Below are 15,055 nucleotides of genomic sequence, written 5' to 3'. Positions count from 1 at the left end.
CCCGTCTAGACAGGCTGGTTAAGAGTGAGGGCTTTGGAGTTGGGAGATCTGGATTCAAATCTCAGTTCTGTGTAGACTCTGCACACAGAAGGTCCCTGGGATCAGCCTGCCTGGAGTGTTCCTCCTTTCCTGGAGGCTAGAACAGCTCAGAGAGGAGGCAGTTGGGCCTTCCTGCTTAGCCACAGTCTCCACAGGAGTGTTGCAGAGCCCTGGACCAGAAGGGATAGTGGCAGGGTCAGGGCACCAGCACCACTGCCGAGGACTCCCCTGGTTGGGGCTGGTGGTTGTTGGAGGCTGAGGGGAGAACCTGGCCCCAGTTAGCAGGCAGCTCCTAGAGCTCAGGCTGGGATAGCGGTCCCTTGGGATTTCCAGACTGCCCCTGCCGGGTGGCCTGTGGGCCGGGAGTGGGGGCTGGAAGAGGGTGGCTGAGGACTGGGGCTGGGCTCAGAGGGAGTGGAATGTGACAGCTTTTCTTCTCCAGAGTCATCCTCAGACTCCAGGCGGGCTGACCTGGGGCCTGGGAGGCGCTGGCTGACTTGCCTCCCCATCTCTTACTCTGTTCCTGGGCCCTGTCCTCCCTCAACCATCCACATTGTCTTGGCCATGAACTACTCAGGAAGTTTCATCTTCTGGAAAGAAGTTTTGGCCTCAGCCTCCCATCTTCCAGGCCATCGGGGTAAAGGGGTCTGGGCCATTTCCAGAAAGAGCAGTGCTACCTTGATCCCAGCTGGCTTTCTTCCTCCATGCCCAGCTCTCCTCCCTGATGCCAGAACCTTTCAGAGGCCATTCTGTCCTTTGCCCTGTCTTCCACAGGGGTGAGCAGCTCACCAGGAATGGGGTCAGGGCAGACGTTTCCTATTCTGAGACACTGTCCTAAGCTGGTTCCTGCTCATCATGGCAACGGCTTGCTTTCTAACCTTCACGGTCATGCTCACGTCCTTCTGTGTGATTCAGGGGCCCCTGGAACTTTACTGGGAGGGAAACAGAGCCCTCGAGACTGTAGGCAGGAATTGGATCTGGAATGGGAAGTTTCTCTCCTGTATGGGGGAGTCCAAGGAACCCGCTTTTTAGGATCCCTTTAGTAGGAAACACTAATGTTGTCCTGGCAGGGAAAGGGTGGAGCCAACATCAGGGACAGGATCAGTCCGGGATCAGCATCAGGACAGGATCAGCCGGCATGTATTAGTGGCCGGCTACACATATATCCCAGTCCCCGGCGTGAGGGATATGGCAGCTGAGTTGGTAAAAATGCTGCTTTGAATGTTTTTTGGAGGCAGGTGAGTAGGACTCACAAAACAGTATTTGGGGAACAAGACATATTCCCATGATGAGATTACTTATACCCGAAGGACCAGAGACGTAGCACAGAGAGCAGGCTTATTGGAGATCCAAGGTGGGAGGGAGTCCTCCTTACTGGGTGTTCAGGAAGGGCCTCTGGGCGGAGACCTTGTCAGAAAACAGTGTGGACGCAGGAGCCATTCCGCAAGCAAAGGCCTGAATGTGGGAATAAACCAGGAGATCTAGGGACAGGTCTGGATGGGGCAGAGCTTTGGGGCAGGGCTAATGGTGGGGGGCTTTGAAAGCCCACAGAAGAGTTAAGTCTCTGGCAGACTTCATCCTGGACTGTGGGGATTTCACACAAAGACCATGAAGTGCGGAGTCCCAAGATGGGGTTCAAATCCAATCCTGTTGTGGCCAGTAGTAGTCGATGACTTTGGGCTACTCATTTACCTTGTCCTTTTCTGTGAAGTGTGGGCTCAAAGGTAATAATGGGACCCACCTCACTGGGTTCTCGTCACGAATAAATGAGCCGGTACAGGTGAAGATGGCTGGCACGTAGGGATAGGCATGACCTTGACCCTCTCTGTGTTCCTTTTGGAGGGGTCAGCAACTGAATCACAGGCCTTGGTGAGAGGTTCGTCGAGGTGGCTCGTTCTAGTACCAGTCGGATTATTTTACGTTTTCCGAACTCTGCCTCCCAAGCATGGGGCTAGCCAGGTTATGTCTGAGCCTTGGGTCGGCGGCATGGGCCCTGCTTCAAGAGGCATTCCCCCCCTCACGGCCACCAGCCCTGAGAGAGCCAGCCTGAGACCCAACCTGTGGCTGTTCGCCCTGAGGCCTCACACTGTTTTCTCCCTGTGTTTTGCAGCCCATCAACCCTGAGAATGCCCCGAAGAATGTAGCCGACACGGTGAGTGGCAGCAGGTGTGGGAAACAGTCTGGGCATAGTGTGGGAAGCTCAGAAAGCAGAAGGTGGATTTGGGGGAAAGTGAACAGATGTGTTTGGGGACATCTTTCTGGAGTAGACTTGGGGAACTTGGGGGGAAGTGATGGGCTTGTGGGTCACGTGGGGACCTGGGCATCTGACATCACGTGTTCAGAAATGGATTGCTAGGGAATTAGGGAGGCAGGTGGGAGGGGCCAGTGGTTAAATGTGGGTTTCTTTATTAAATATGTAGAATGTGAGAAAACCAGGCAGATGTTTCCAAACAGAACTTTCTGACTTAGCAGAAAGACAGACAGTTTTCCAATTTCCTCAAGGCTGCATGAGGAGGAAGGGAAGAGAGTGGGTGGGTCCCAGAGTGTGGAAATTGAGATTAGCAGCTGAGGGGGATCTCCTGGCAATGGCCAGCACGTAATAATGGGCTTACAGTTGGAGGGCTTGTGTTCAGATCCTGCCTCATACAAGCTGCTTCTTTTTTTTTTTAAGTTTATTTATTTACTTTGAGAGAGCAAGCAAGCAAGAGAGCAGGAGTAGGGGAGGGGCGGAGAGAGAGAATCCCAAGCAGGCTCCACACCACCAGCACAGAGCCCGATGCTGGGCTCGAACTCACAGACCGTGAGATCATGACCTGAACTGCAACCATGAGTTGGACGGTTAACCGACTGAGCCACCTAGGCGCCCCTTCATTCAGGCTTCTAATTGTGTGGCCACTGGCAATTCATGAGCCTGCCTGTACCTCACTTTTCTTACCTGCAAAATGGGAAGAGGAAAATCATAACACAAATGAGAGGGTTGGTTGGCTCTGAGGGGCTTTTAGTGGACAAAGAAATGCTAAACACACAACTAAGTTGCCTCCGAGGCCCTTCTGCCAGCTCCCTCACCCCCAACCCCTGCCAATCCCAGTAGGTGAAAAACGAGGGTGCCCTTTGATTACTTTCCTTGATTCCCCTCTCTGACTGTGTTTTTTCTCCAGGGAGAAGGAGCTTTCCGGGGTGGAAACACACGGAAAAGCCTTGAGGAAGACGTAAGTATGGGGATGGGGAAGGGAAGGGTTTGGCTGGGCTCATGGTGCCCCAGGGGGATTGGAGGTGTGGATGATCTGTACTACCTGCCTTGCTGAAGGATCCCTTACCTCCTTTCCAGAAGGACAGGCAGGGGTCTCTGAGTGCTATGGCTGAGCAGGGGAGGAGGGGTTGGAATGGTGAACAAACCCCATGGACTTACATACTGGACCTCAGTCTTGGCTTTGGCTCCCAGGTCGGCTGGATCCAGAGCTCATTTGCCCATCACTTTGCCAGACCTCAGTGCTCCAGGGGAGGGAGGCAGCAAGGGTGTGCTGTGAGGTCTGGCTCGGTGGTGAGCAGGATACTAGCAGAGCTATAGCAGAGGGACTAAGGACAGAGGCGAAGAAGGACTCCTGGGCTCACAGAGGGTCATCAGACCTTGAGGAATTACAGGCTCTGCTTCTTTGGAAAAAAGGGGTCTGGGGGCGCCTGGGTGGCGCAGTCAGTTAAGCGTCCGACTTCAGCCAGGTCACGATCTCGTGGCCCGTGAGTTCGAGCCCCGCGTCAGGCTCTGGGCTGATGGCTCGGAGCCTGGAGCCTGTTTCCGATTCTGTGTCTCCCTCTCTCTCTGCCCCTCCCCCGTTCATGCTCGGTCTCTCTCTGTCCCAAAAATAAAAAAAAAAAAAAAAAAAGGGGGTCTTTGCAAACGCCAGGATCTTCTTTGTGGCTTCAGTGCCGTTGATTCTGGAGGAAGAAGCTGGAAGCTGGGCCCGTTGACCCCTCTGGGCTCTTCCTGGTGGGCAGTTTTGGTGGAGGTCAATGGGCAAATTGCTTAAATGGAGAGACCCCTGGGAAGGGCAGAAGGGGCTCTCCTGGGACCCTGCTCTGAGCGGTGCTCGTGTCTGGACTTGTCCTCATGTGCCCGGGGTAGACACCCCACACAGTCGGGCCTTTCTCTTTCTTCCCCACTCTCGTCTGACAATTTGCCCCTATGCTGGCCTCCATCCTTGCTCGCCCTGATCCACAGAGGAACAGGGAGTGGTTTTGGCGGTTGGCACAGGGGGAGCTGTTGATGGCATGAGGCCCTATCATCTGACAGCTGCCTGACCCGCCATGGGGAGGGCCCCAGAGGGAGGTGCTCAGGCTGCGGGAGGCAGCTCCTGCAGGCGGCCGCCCTTGTGTGGTGAGCCCGTGGCCACGGCCACATTGCCCTGGGGCAGCCCTTCATGGCCAGCCCTGCAAGGCGGAGGCGTCCCTGGGGCTGTACGACCTGTCCAGGAGGAGCGGGAGCATGCCTCTTAAATTAGTGGGGAAGGCTCTGTTCAAGGTACGAGTGGGTCCTATGGGCACGGAGTGCACATGTTGGGGAGGGACTCTTGTCCAAGTTTGCGGTATTTTGGGGGCTGAGATGTGGGTCAGAAATTAGGCTTTGTGTGTACCTACTGCTGAGGACGAACTAAAGTAGTGCACCCAAAGCATATAATATATGCTCAATAAATATTAGCCATTCTTATTACTGTTATTTTGACCAAGGGCCCGGAGCTGGATTGAGTATTCTGGTGATCCCCAGACACCACCCCTATGGTGGATGCTATGGTCCCATTAAAAAATTTTTTTTAAATGTTTATTTATTTGAGAGAGACAGAGAGAAAGAGTGAGCAGGGGAGGGGCAGAGAGAGGGGGAGACAGAGGATCCGAAGCAGGTCCCATGCTGCCAGCATAGAGCCCAATGTGGGGCTTGAACTCACAAACCATGAGATCATGACCTGAACCAAGGTTGGATGCTTAAGCGACTGAGCCACCCAGGCGCCCTTGGTCCCATTTTTCAGATGAGGACGTAGAGACTTGAAGGGGCTCAGTGAATTGACGAGTGCCTTCCCCACCCCTTCCTGGGTTTGCTGCTCGGATCTGGTTGTACCCTGCTCTCCCAGCCCTTGGCCAGGAGATGATGTGTGAACTAAAACCTTTACCTGACGGCCTGGGCACACTTACGGCCAGGTCCTGATGCTGCTGCTTCCCCCAGCCCCAGCCTGGGCCAGACATAGCTTGTCAGGGAAAGCTGCAGCAAGAGAGAGTGAAGTTAGACATCATGAAGAACTTTTTGACGTGATGGTGGGTATGACCTTGGTCCCAGGAAAGAAAGAAGCGGCCCTTTAGTTGGGACGGGAGGTTTTTTTTTTTTAGAAGGAAAGTTTGTTGATTTGGGATGAATGCGCGTGTGTCTAATGTGTGCCAAGGTGGGTAATGGTTGTGTCCTGTCTGGATGTGGGAAGAGGGTTGTGACTTCTGGCGTAGCTAGTCTAGTCAAGGGAACACTAAGCGAGCGAGCGGATTCTAGAATGGCCTGTGTGCTGCAGAGGAGGGAAAACCTAGTGTCTAAAGTTCCCAGACACCTGTCTCAGGTTGGGTGATCCCAGGGTCTTTGGTCCATGCCCTGCTCAGCCATGGGGGACCCCCGCAGTCTGCCCCGTGCGAGGAGACCTGTGCCAGAGGCCGCACAGTTGTGGCCCTCAGCCTAGTGCCGTGCTGTTGGGCCTGTTTGTTGAGCTGTTTTCCTGTCCCTGGCCCGTGGCCCAGGACTCACAGGGCCGGAATGGCTGTTTTCCTTCAGCAGGGCTGGTGTGTAGAGAGGTTTGTGGATGCTGTGCTGTGTCGCACTCTGTTTTGGAAAAATCCAGGCTGGTGGGCAGGAAGGAGAGAGGAAGGGGTGTGGCTGGAGGGGCTGGTGGGGGCGGGAGGGGGTGGCCACGGCCCCCAGAGGAGAGGTAGGAATGGGGACGGGCCCCTGACGTAGATTGGGCACCAATTTCTGGCTGCCTGACGTGGCCCCTGGTGTTTCTTATGGACCCTCCTCCCAACTCTGCCCCCTGGGGACTGGGGCTCAGGAAACGGCTTTTCTTTTGGTCCAGAGCTGTTGTGTTTGGTCTGTGGACCTCAAAGGCAGGCAGGACTCTTCCCACACAGTTGTTGCTCTAAACCAACCCCACCCAGGTCCTGGGGTTCCCGCTCCTTGCTGCATGGTGGAGAAGGTGGTGGCAAATAACAGAGCCTAGGGCCACAGACCTTGAGCCACTCAGAAGTGTCCGAGTGGTCGTTGGCAGTGGGGACCAAGGCAAAAAGAGTTGGCTGGATCTGCAGGACGAAGGGTGAGGGTTAGATACTAGGAGGAACTTCCTGGTAGAGAAGTAAGACACCGTTTTGGTGGGGGCGCTGTGGAACTTCCTTTCATGCTGTTCTCTTACTGAAAGCGAGACCGTGGTTCGGTGATGACTGTAGGGGAGCGTTCTTGGTGCCTAGGGAGTTGGATCAAAGTTGTATTATTGATCTCTGTCCTGGGAGAAGCTGGGGGGGGGAGGTAAAGCCGAGTGGGCAAAGGGCTTTGAGAGCCCCAGAGAGGAGAAGAATGGGATTACAGGCTGACAGAGAGCTTCTTTTTTCTTTTTAAAATAAAATCTTTGTAGTACTTTTTGTAAAGCCCTCTGGTAGTTTCACCTGGGGGCTTTAGGTGGAACAGGTGAATCACATAAGATCACATGAGCACTGTGCTATACCCATTTTACAGACTGGCCAGTGAGACCCGGCAGCAGAGTCTCATGCCTATTCTTGAAGAGAACAGCTCCAGTATAAGCTCTCTGAGGTCAGGGATTTCGCCTCCTCCGGTCCCCAGCACCTAGCACGTTGCCTGGCACACAGCTGGTGGCACTCAGCAAGGGTTTTTGGAATGAGGGAAGGAGCGTGATGACGGACAGCAGAGATGACTGATCTCTCAGGGGGCTCCCAGCCTCTCAGAGAGGGTGTGTGTGCTGAGGCGTGTGCTGGGGGTGCCCATCTCTGGCCTCATGTGTGAGGTCACCTGTGTGCTTTGGAGCGTGAGGCCGTGCTTGCTCATACCCCCCGCCCCCACAACTATGTGTGGTTCTTCACGTCCACGAGACTCAGGCTTGTCACCCGTGTGTCTGCTTTCTGCCAGCGAGTGTCACATGTCCTCGAACTCTGCAGAAAACAGGAAGCCCCGTCAGTTAGAGGACGGCCCAGTGATTCAACAGGGGATGACCATCCAGCTGTTCCCATCCCTGTCATCTGGTGGGGTCACGGTCCAGGGCAGCTTCCTCCCCTGCTGCCCCTTCCCTGGCTGGCCTGGAGCAGAGCCGGCTTGGACTTTGTCTTATCACCTCTGGAGGCGGCACGGCCAGACTCTGTTGGGGCCAAGTTTTTATTTATCTTCCCTGGCTTTTTTGGGGTGGGGAGGTTAAGGAATGTGGAGTGTTGTAACTTTGGGAGGGGGGTGGAGAAACGGGATCCAGCTCTCCTGTCCTGTTCTTCCTTTTCACCCCTGCGCCCGAGGAGGCTTCTGGCTCCCCTTGGCTCCCCAGTCCCCTCGCCAAGCCGGCCTCAATATCACGTTGTCTCCCTGCAGCTCCGTGAGCCCAGACCCATGGCCCTGACCACACCGCAAGCCTCGGCTGCAGCTGTGGCTTCCAGTTGTTCGAGGCAGCTGTGGTGGCCTCCTCCAAAGTGGCTGTGGATCAGCAACAGATGAAACCCGAGGGGCTATTTATAGCAGGGTGGCCCCGGGGCCTGGAGCAGGGCCTGGGGCGGTCCAGCGACTCCTCATCAGGGACCAGTGAAATCAAGACGGATGAAGTGTTGGGTCTCTGTGTTCCTCTAGGCGGGTAGTTTTGGAACAGCCTGGTTTGGGGCTTGAAAACCAAACATGATCCCTCTTACCCGCGCCCCCTCCCCCCCCCCCCCACCATGCCTGACTCATGCAAACCCAAGTTGTCAAGGCCGGGGGGCTGTGGAGACAGACACTTTCCTCCCCAACAGCCCCACTTGGTTCTTCCTGCTGCTACTGCAGAGGCTGAGTGGTTCGGAGCTGAGCTGTAGCCCACGCAGAGGGGGCTCTGGGTGCAGCCTTCTCACGGGTGGCTGGATGGAGACACCTTCTCTTAGTGGGGCTGCCCTGACTTTGGGCACTACCAGGAGCCCGGCCTCCAGGCTTCTCTGCCCCTGCCTTGTCGGCCCTGCAGGGGCCTGGAGGAGGCCGAAAGCGGCTGCTCTCCTCAGGGCCCCAGTGGTTAAACCCAACGTCTGAGGGTGAGTCCTGCCAGTTGTCAACTTCCCCAGGACTTGGGGGTGAGTCACCGTGCCTCAGTTTCTCCTCTTTCTGGTAGACTGTGGTCCTGTCTCCTCCAAGAGGTGGTTGCAACTTGGTGGTGGGGAAAGGCTGGTTTTGGGGAGGCACAGGGATGTTTGGAAGGTGCCGATGGGCTCGGAGAGCCCTGGCTCGGCCTGGGAATCTAGAAGTTGGGCGGTTGATTTTGCATCACGTGAGGTGGCTGACAGGTGTGGGGAGAGGTGATGCAGGGCTCTGTGTGTAGAGGTGAATGTTGGTTGTATGCGTAAGCACCCTTTTAATTGTACTAGATGCAGTAACAGTAACAATGAAGAAGTGCCTTATATGCATACTTCCTTTTAATCTTCAAACAACTCCGTAAGGATTGCCCCATCTTACATGTGACGTTACAGAGATCCAGAGCATCGAGTACTCCCAGGTCGGCCGGCAGGGTGACCCTTAGCTTCCATCACGGTGCCATCGGGTCGTCTTGGGCTGTTTGGGACCCGAACTGGGGTCCGCTTGCCTAAATTTGTGCCAGTTGACAACCCTCGAGAGGGGAGCGGGTGAGGGGGTAACCCAGTGGGCGGTGGGTCCGTAGGAGGGTAACTTGCTGCCCAGCACTGGTCTCCGTGGGTACACGCCACCCCTGGCTGCTCTTAAGCCACAACTTCTGCTCTAATGGCTCCTTGTTGCTGCTGTGAAGGGGAGGATTGCGGGATGGTGGTGGTCAGGGGGTCAAGGTTCAGAGCAGGACAACCGGTCTTTTCCTTCTGTCATGCTCGCGGTCGGTATTCTCCCCTGGGGGTTACGGTTACGGCATCCAGGGAATCAAGATGAAATGTGTTTCCGTCCATTTTGAAACTCTTTTATTGAGTGTGTACTCAGTGCAGATGGCACCAGCCCAGACATTTCTCAGCATCTGGGATTTCTTCCTTCCCTGGGGAGGGAGAGCTGGGCCTTTTGGGGGCTCGCATGCACACTCACAAGCGATCGGCCTTGGTCGCTTTTGGCCTTAGGTTGCTGTGTAGCCTGGATGTTAGGGTGCCCGCGCTGGAATGTTGGCCAAGAAATAAGAGCATCTGTGTTTGTCCGCAGCCCTGATGCTCCCGGGGACATCTCTCCGCCAGCCTCCTCCATAATGCAGCTTGTCTTTTCTCTGTCCTAGGGCTCCAGCAGAGTCACCCCGAGTGTCCAGCCCCACCCCCAGCCCATCAGGTATGCCTGGCCTGTTTGGGGGGGGTGGCTAGGGATGGGGGTGCCGCTGTGAGGTCACTGTGGGTGTTTCCAGCAAATCATGCTTTTGGGTGCCTGAGACCGAAGTCATAAAGCCACAGGTAGGGACCGTGGGCGGATGCGCAAGCCACAGAGAGAGGATGCTGGTAGCTGCATACCCTTGGAAATGGTCATGTTTTGAGTTCTAGCTCGAAGCTAGGCCTTGAGCTGGATTTTTTTTTTTTTTTTTTAATGTCCCTGCACGATCCCATCTAGTCCTTGCAACAACCCTGCAGGGTAAGTATTTTTATTCCCATTTGGCAGATGGAGAAACTGAGTCTCAGGGAGGTGCGGTGACTTGTTACAGGTCATGCGACCAACAAGAGGCAAGACTTGAGTGTGCCTTCGGGACTGGCTGGCATCATAGTCTATGCTAGATCCAAGTCCTCTCTGTGGGCAGGGTTTTTGATGTTGAGGGTCATTTAGAAAAGGAAAGTTCTCTAACTGGCTGGGCCGGCAGGGGCTGGGGGCAGGGATGCACAAGGACTGGGTGCCTTGCTGATTTGTGTGCAGGTTCTGTGGTTTTTCTGGCTTGGGCCCTTCCCTCTCTGCCTCACCTTCACCTCTGAGGCTCCTGAGACAAGTGAGAATCTGGCTCCAGGGAAATGGAGCTCCAGCCAGAGAGGGCTGGTGTGTAGCTAAAGCCCCCGGTGGGTTGTGGCCGGGCTGCCAGCTGCCCGCAGACCTGAGCAGCCCCTTAGAGAATCTTCTTCCCTTACAGCTGAGAACCACCTTGGGGTGGGTGGGTGCAGGGTGCGATGCTGAAGTTGTCCAGGTGGTGGCACCGTTCTGCCTTGGACCCATCCCCGCCCGCCCAAGGCTGCAGTGAGAACCTTATCTTAGGGACAAGGAATGGCCCGGCTCAGAGGTCAAATTCAAACTGGGCTCCTTACCACAGCCCACTGGCCTCTCTACCACTTAGCTCCTGTCCTTGTCACCTTGGAGAAGCCATACCTCGCCCTTGGCCCCCCCATCTCCAAGCCCTATGTACACAGTTGGGTTCCAAGTTAACCCTGGTGGACATCTGGATTCTGCCAGGGCCACCCTGTCTCTTTGAAATACCCTGCTGGTATCTCTCTGCTGCCCCTCCCGTCTCACCTTGACCCTGCTGTAGTGAAAGAGTCCTAGAAGGAAATGTTGCCCACCTTGGATACAAAGAGGAAGTGAGACAATAGGGGGCGGGTGACAGGGTAAGAAGGTATGGTGACAGGGAGGGTGTAAGGTGGGCCTCAGAATGGAATTTCAGTGTCCTGAGACCCATTTCCCGTTCCTGTCAGCTCCCCGGGGGCCAATCTGGGCCCTCCTGCTGGAAGAGAACCTGGATGAGGTATAAAGGCGTGAGCCCCCGCCTCCCCTCACCCGGTACAGGGGCTCCCCACTTCCTTTAGGAGCTCAGGTGGCCACCTGCTGCCGCAGCAGTAAGCTCAGCACCCTCTTAGAAATCACGGAGGCTGCAGCCAAGAAATAGCCCTGGAAGGTGGTGGGAGCTGCCAGAGGTGGGGGAGAGCCAGGGAACAAAGGGCGGGAGCCGGCCTGCCTCTGGGGAGGGCTGGAATGTGTGCCGTGGTCTGGCTTACTGGAGCCCAGGTGAGCTTGTCACCTGAGCTGCCCTTTCCCCTGAGAAGCCTCCCCCCACCTCACCCCCCTGCCCACACTATAGCTCAGGAGCAGGGGGAGGGCGGAAGAATGCTCAGCTCCAGGGGCACCTGCCGCTCTCCTTCCTGTACTAGATCCGTCCCAGGATCCTTTGAAAGACTTCTGCCAGACCAGGTGGCCACAGTGTGTTGGAGGGCTGAGCTGGACTCCTGGGTTCCTGGCAGGTTCCGATCCTGACCCCGACCTCTGCGTTTATAGGTTGAAGGCAGTGCCGACAGGATTGATGGCCACCTAGGGTTGCTGTCATTGCTGTTTAGCTTGGAATGGCCCGAGGTCCTTGCCAGCCTCTGCCCAGCTCCCTTTCCTCCGGTGCTCAGGGAACAGTCAAGCCCCCGGGGTTGGAATTGTGGGCCACATATAGTGTCTAGGGGGCACAGATCCCTACACCTTGCCCTGAGGACCAGGGTTCTGATCCGAACCCCCTTCTGCCTACTGTGTCTCCAGAAACATGAGTCTGAGCCGGACCACGGAGGACAGCTGTGAGCTGGACCTGGTGTATGTCACAGAGAGGATCATCGCCGTCTCCTTCCCCAGCACAGCCAACGAGGAGAACTTTCGGAGCAACCTCCGAGAGGTGGCCCAGATGCTCAAGTCCAAACATGGAGGCAGCTACCTGGTGAGGATGGGGCCCAGTACCCCCCGTCCTTTCTGCTTACCACCTCCTCGCTGCTGGTGCCCCTGCCCACCTGCCCTGGGCCAGCTCTTAGCCTCTTGCACGGCCTGAGTCCTCACTCACCGCCCCCCCAGCCCAACTTTACTGGGAGGAGTGTGTCTGCGGCTGGAATGAGGCGTCTGGAACCAAGTCACGTGTGCCCATGTGCATGTGTGCGTGTGCGCGAGTGTAGGTATATGTGCATGTGGGCATGCGTGTGTTCGTGTGTGTTGACCAGGAGGAGAGAGTAACAACAATTCATGTTATTGCGTGCTTGCTATGACACAGGCCCCGTTCTATCTGCTCTCCACATATTAAACTTCATGACAGCGCTAGAAATCAGGTTTTGCTGGAGCACAGAGAGGTGGGGTGTTTGCCTGAGGTCGGGAGGCGGCAGTGCCTCTGAGAAGTCCGAGGGCAGAGTTGTGGAAATGTTGCTATCACGGGGATGGTGCCTGGCCCAGGAGGAACACATCACGAATGTGGATGAGGGGCCCGGGGGTGCTCTTCTCTAATGGCAGAGAGCTGGCATGGGGAATCAGACCTATCCTTGGCCCCAGGGGAGGGCTCAGTTCTACAAGGAGGTGCCTGTGGATTTGGGCTGCACCCACCGACCAGACCGTGCAGCCTCGAGGGGCCGCCCCGATCTGTGAGCAGAGGCCGGCATAGGGGACTGCATTAGGTCCCTGGGGCTGCTGTAACAGATTGCCACAAACTTGGTGTCTTGAAACAGCAGAACTGACTTTCTCACAGTTCTGGAGGCTGGAAGTCCAAATCAAGGTGTTGACCAGGCCGTGCTCCCTCTGCAGGCTCTACGGGGGATCCTGCCTTTCCCCTTCCTGGTTTCCAGTGCCCCCCAGCGATCCTTAGTGACCTTGGCTTCTAGCTGCATCACCACAGTCTCTGCCTCTGTCCTCACACGGCCTGCCTTCTTTCTTGTGTCTCTCTGTGGGTCTTCTCATCTTATAAGGACACCAGGCATCGGACCTAGGGCCCGCCCTAAATCCAGGATGATCTCATCTTGAGATCCTTAACTACTTACATCAGCAGAGGCCCTATTTCTAAATAAGGTCACATTCTGAAGTTCCAGGTGGATCTGAATTTTTGTGGGACACTGTTGAACCCACCACAGACACGCCTCTCCATCAGCTGTGTTGGGCAGCGTTGAGAGCCCGGCTTCAGACACCAGAGAGTCCTGGGTTTGAATGTTGGCTCTGCTCTCACTATCTGACCTTGGCCACTTCGCCTCACTAAACCTTAGGTTCTGCATCTGTAAAATGGGTCTAATTGTACCGCCTACCTCTTATGGTTGTTGAGAGAACTAAGCCAGCTGCTAGGTGTAAAGTCCTCAGCATTGGGCTGGCAGGTTGGGGACACTCGAGTGGTAGCTGTTGTTAATGTAATAAAGTCTGTACAGTTACAGGGTCCAAGAATGGACTGGAAGCCATCTGGGATCATTCCCAGTTTCAGGAGTCCAGGGTTCTGTGGGTCTCTGCTATGCCACCCTCCCTCTGCTTTCCCATCGCAGGCCGTGGGGTCGCTTTCCTCGGCAGGAGGCGGCACGGTTTTCTTTGAGTTTTCTGGGCAATGAGGTGAAGGTGGAGACAGGAAATCCAGGGATTGGGGGAGTCTTATGGGACATGGTTAGGTGTCGGAGGGCATCTGCCGGGAAAGGGGTGTCAAGGGTCTGAGAGGCCCCACTCAGGGTGATTTGCACACTCGGAGGGAGGGCGTCCTCCCACAGAGCTGTTGCATTTTTAGGCGGATGAGGTTCTAAAGTTGACACGTGAAGTGGAAACCAGAGATGGCCAAACACTTATCATGTCACACCACCGGATTCCCGTCCAGTGTGGACGGGTGGCACATGGGATGAGACAGGCTGCATCCCCTTCTCACCTGCAGTTTGGGTGTCTGTCTGCTCACTGAGGGTTGGGGCTGAGTGTCCATGTACTTCTCTCTCCTTCTCTTTAATTTTTTTTGTCAATATTTTTATTATTTATTTTTGAGAGAGAGAGAGAGAGAGCGAGCGCAAGTGGGGGACGGGAAGAGAGAGAGGGGGACACAGAATCCGAAGCAGGCTCCAGGCTCCGAGCTGTCAACACAGAGCCTGACGCAGGGCTTGAACTCACGAACTGTGAGATCATGACCTGAGCCGAAGTCAGACGCTTAACCGACTGAGCCACCCCGGCGCCTCCTCTCTCCTCTTTATCCTGAGAACCTGTAGTTGAGTGCGTGTTGGTCATTGTGTGGGTCTGATGGGACTCCATTGTAAGCTTATGCATGGATAGAATTTTCACTGGGTGGTTGGGAGGAGAGAGACAGAGACAGAGACGGATGGACAGACAGCCAGCTAGCACCATTTCATGATCTCTTCCTTTTCCTCCTGGTAGCTTTTCAACCTCTCTGAGCGGAGGCCTGACATCGCAAAGCTCCACGCCAAGGTGAGCTGGTGTGGATTAGGGGTGGGGGGGTTCCCTCTGCCTGGAAGAGAAGGAGAACAGTGTGGTTCTCCCCATGGTTCCTACTTCGGAATCTGGGGGGAAGGGCTGAGACACTTCGCAAAGCCTATTCCCTTTCTATGCCAGCTTCCCTTTGGAACATGGAAAATACTGTATTTATGGTTTCTGTAATACAAATTGCAGATAGCAAAGCTTGATGCAGCGATTTCCTACCCAGGTCTACCCCCCCACCCCCACCCCGGGTGCACATAGCATCTCTGGGGCGAGACTGGAGCTGTGAGAATTTTAGTCTTATTGAAAAGCATTTTGGATTTAAACTGGCTGGGAATTGCCAATGGCTGGTTTTCACTTGTTCACTCGGTGGGCTGAGTGCCGGGCTTGGTGTGGATATCTGCTCTGCCTCCCGGATTCTGGTGCCTGTTGCTGTGGGACCCTGGGCAGGTGGGACTCTGGGCCTCAGCTTGCCCCTCTGAAAGTAGATGGGCTGGATTAGATGTGCTCTCTTGGCTTTTCCAAGCATGGGTTCTCTTTTAGTTTAACGACCTGTGAGTTAAGCAAAGTTTTGAGGAGCCTGAGGACGGCCATTCAGATCTGCCCTCTGTCCCCTTTCGGGTTCTCTTGATTGGCCAGAAAAATCAATGGCTTGTGTGTCAGGGCCTGGAAAAGAGC

The 15,055-nt window shown here is 55.4% G+C and overlaps 1 protein-coding gene across 6 annotated transcripts in view; it reads left to right on the top strand.

Moving 5' to 3' along the window:
• Nucleotides 1-15,055, top strand: part of TNS1 (tensin 1) — a 193,953-nt gene that overhangs the window by 93,987 nt on the left and 84,911 nt on the right. For 5 of the 6 annotated variants that reach the window (XM_040476201.1, XM_040476200.1, XM_040476199.1 and 2 more), the window contains 5 exons: nucleotides 2,150-2,191; nucleotides 3,198-3,248; nucleotides 9,513-9,562; nucleotides 11,720-11,891; nucleotides 14,318-14,368. In XM_040476201.1, the coding sequence (XP_040332135.1) occupies nucleotides 2,150-2,191; nucleotides 3,198-3,248; nucleotides 9,513-9,562; nucleotides 11,720-11,891; nucleotides 14,318-14,368 (366 nt within the window). Of the gene's footprint in view, nucleotides 1-2,149; nucleotides 2,192-3,197; nucleotides 3,249-4,426; nucleotides 4,556-9,512; nucleotides 9,563-11,719; nucleotides 11,892-14,317; nucleotides 14,369-15,055 lie in introns of those variants that run through there. The other variant, XM_040476202.1, reaches the window with a different exon arrangement.

This window comes from Herpailurus yagouaroundi, unplaced genomic scaffold, assembly GCF_014898765.1.
Source record: "Herpailurus yagouaroundi ecotype Mexico unplaced genomic scaffold, PumYag 140, whole genome shotgun sequence".
Taxonomy (NCBI): Eukaryota; Metazoa; Chordata; class Mammalia; order Carnivora; family Felidae; genus Herpailurus; species Herpailurus yagouaroundi.
The sequence above is the reverse complement of the archived record's forward strand: the minus strand, read 5'-3'. Positions and strand labels throughout refer to the sequence as shown.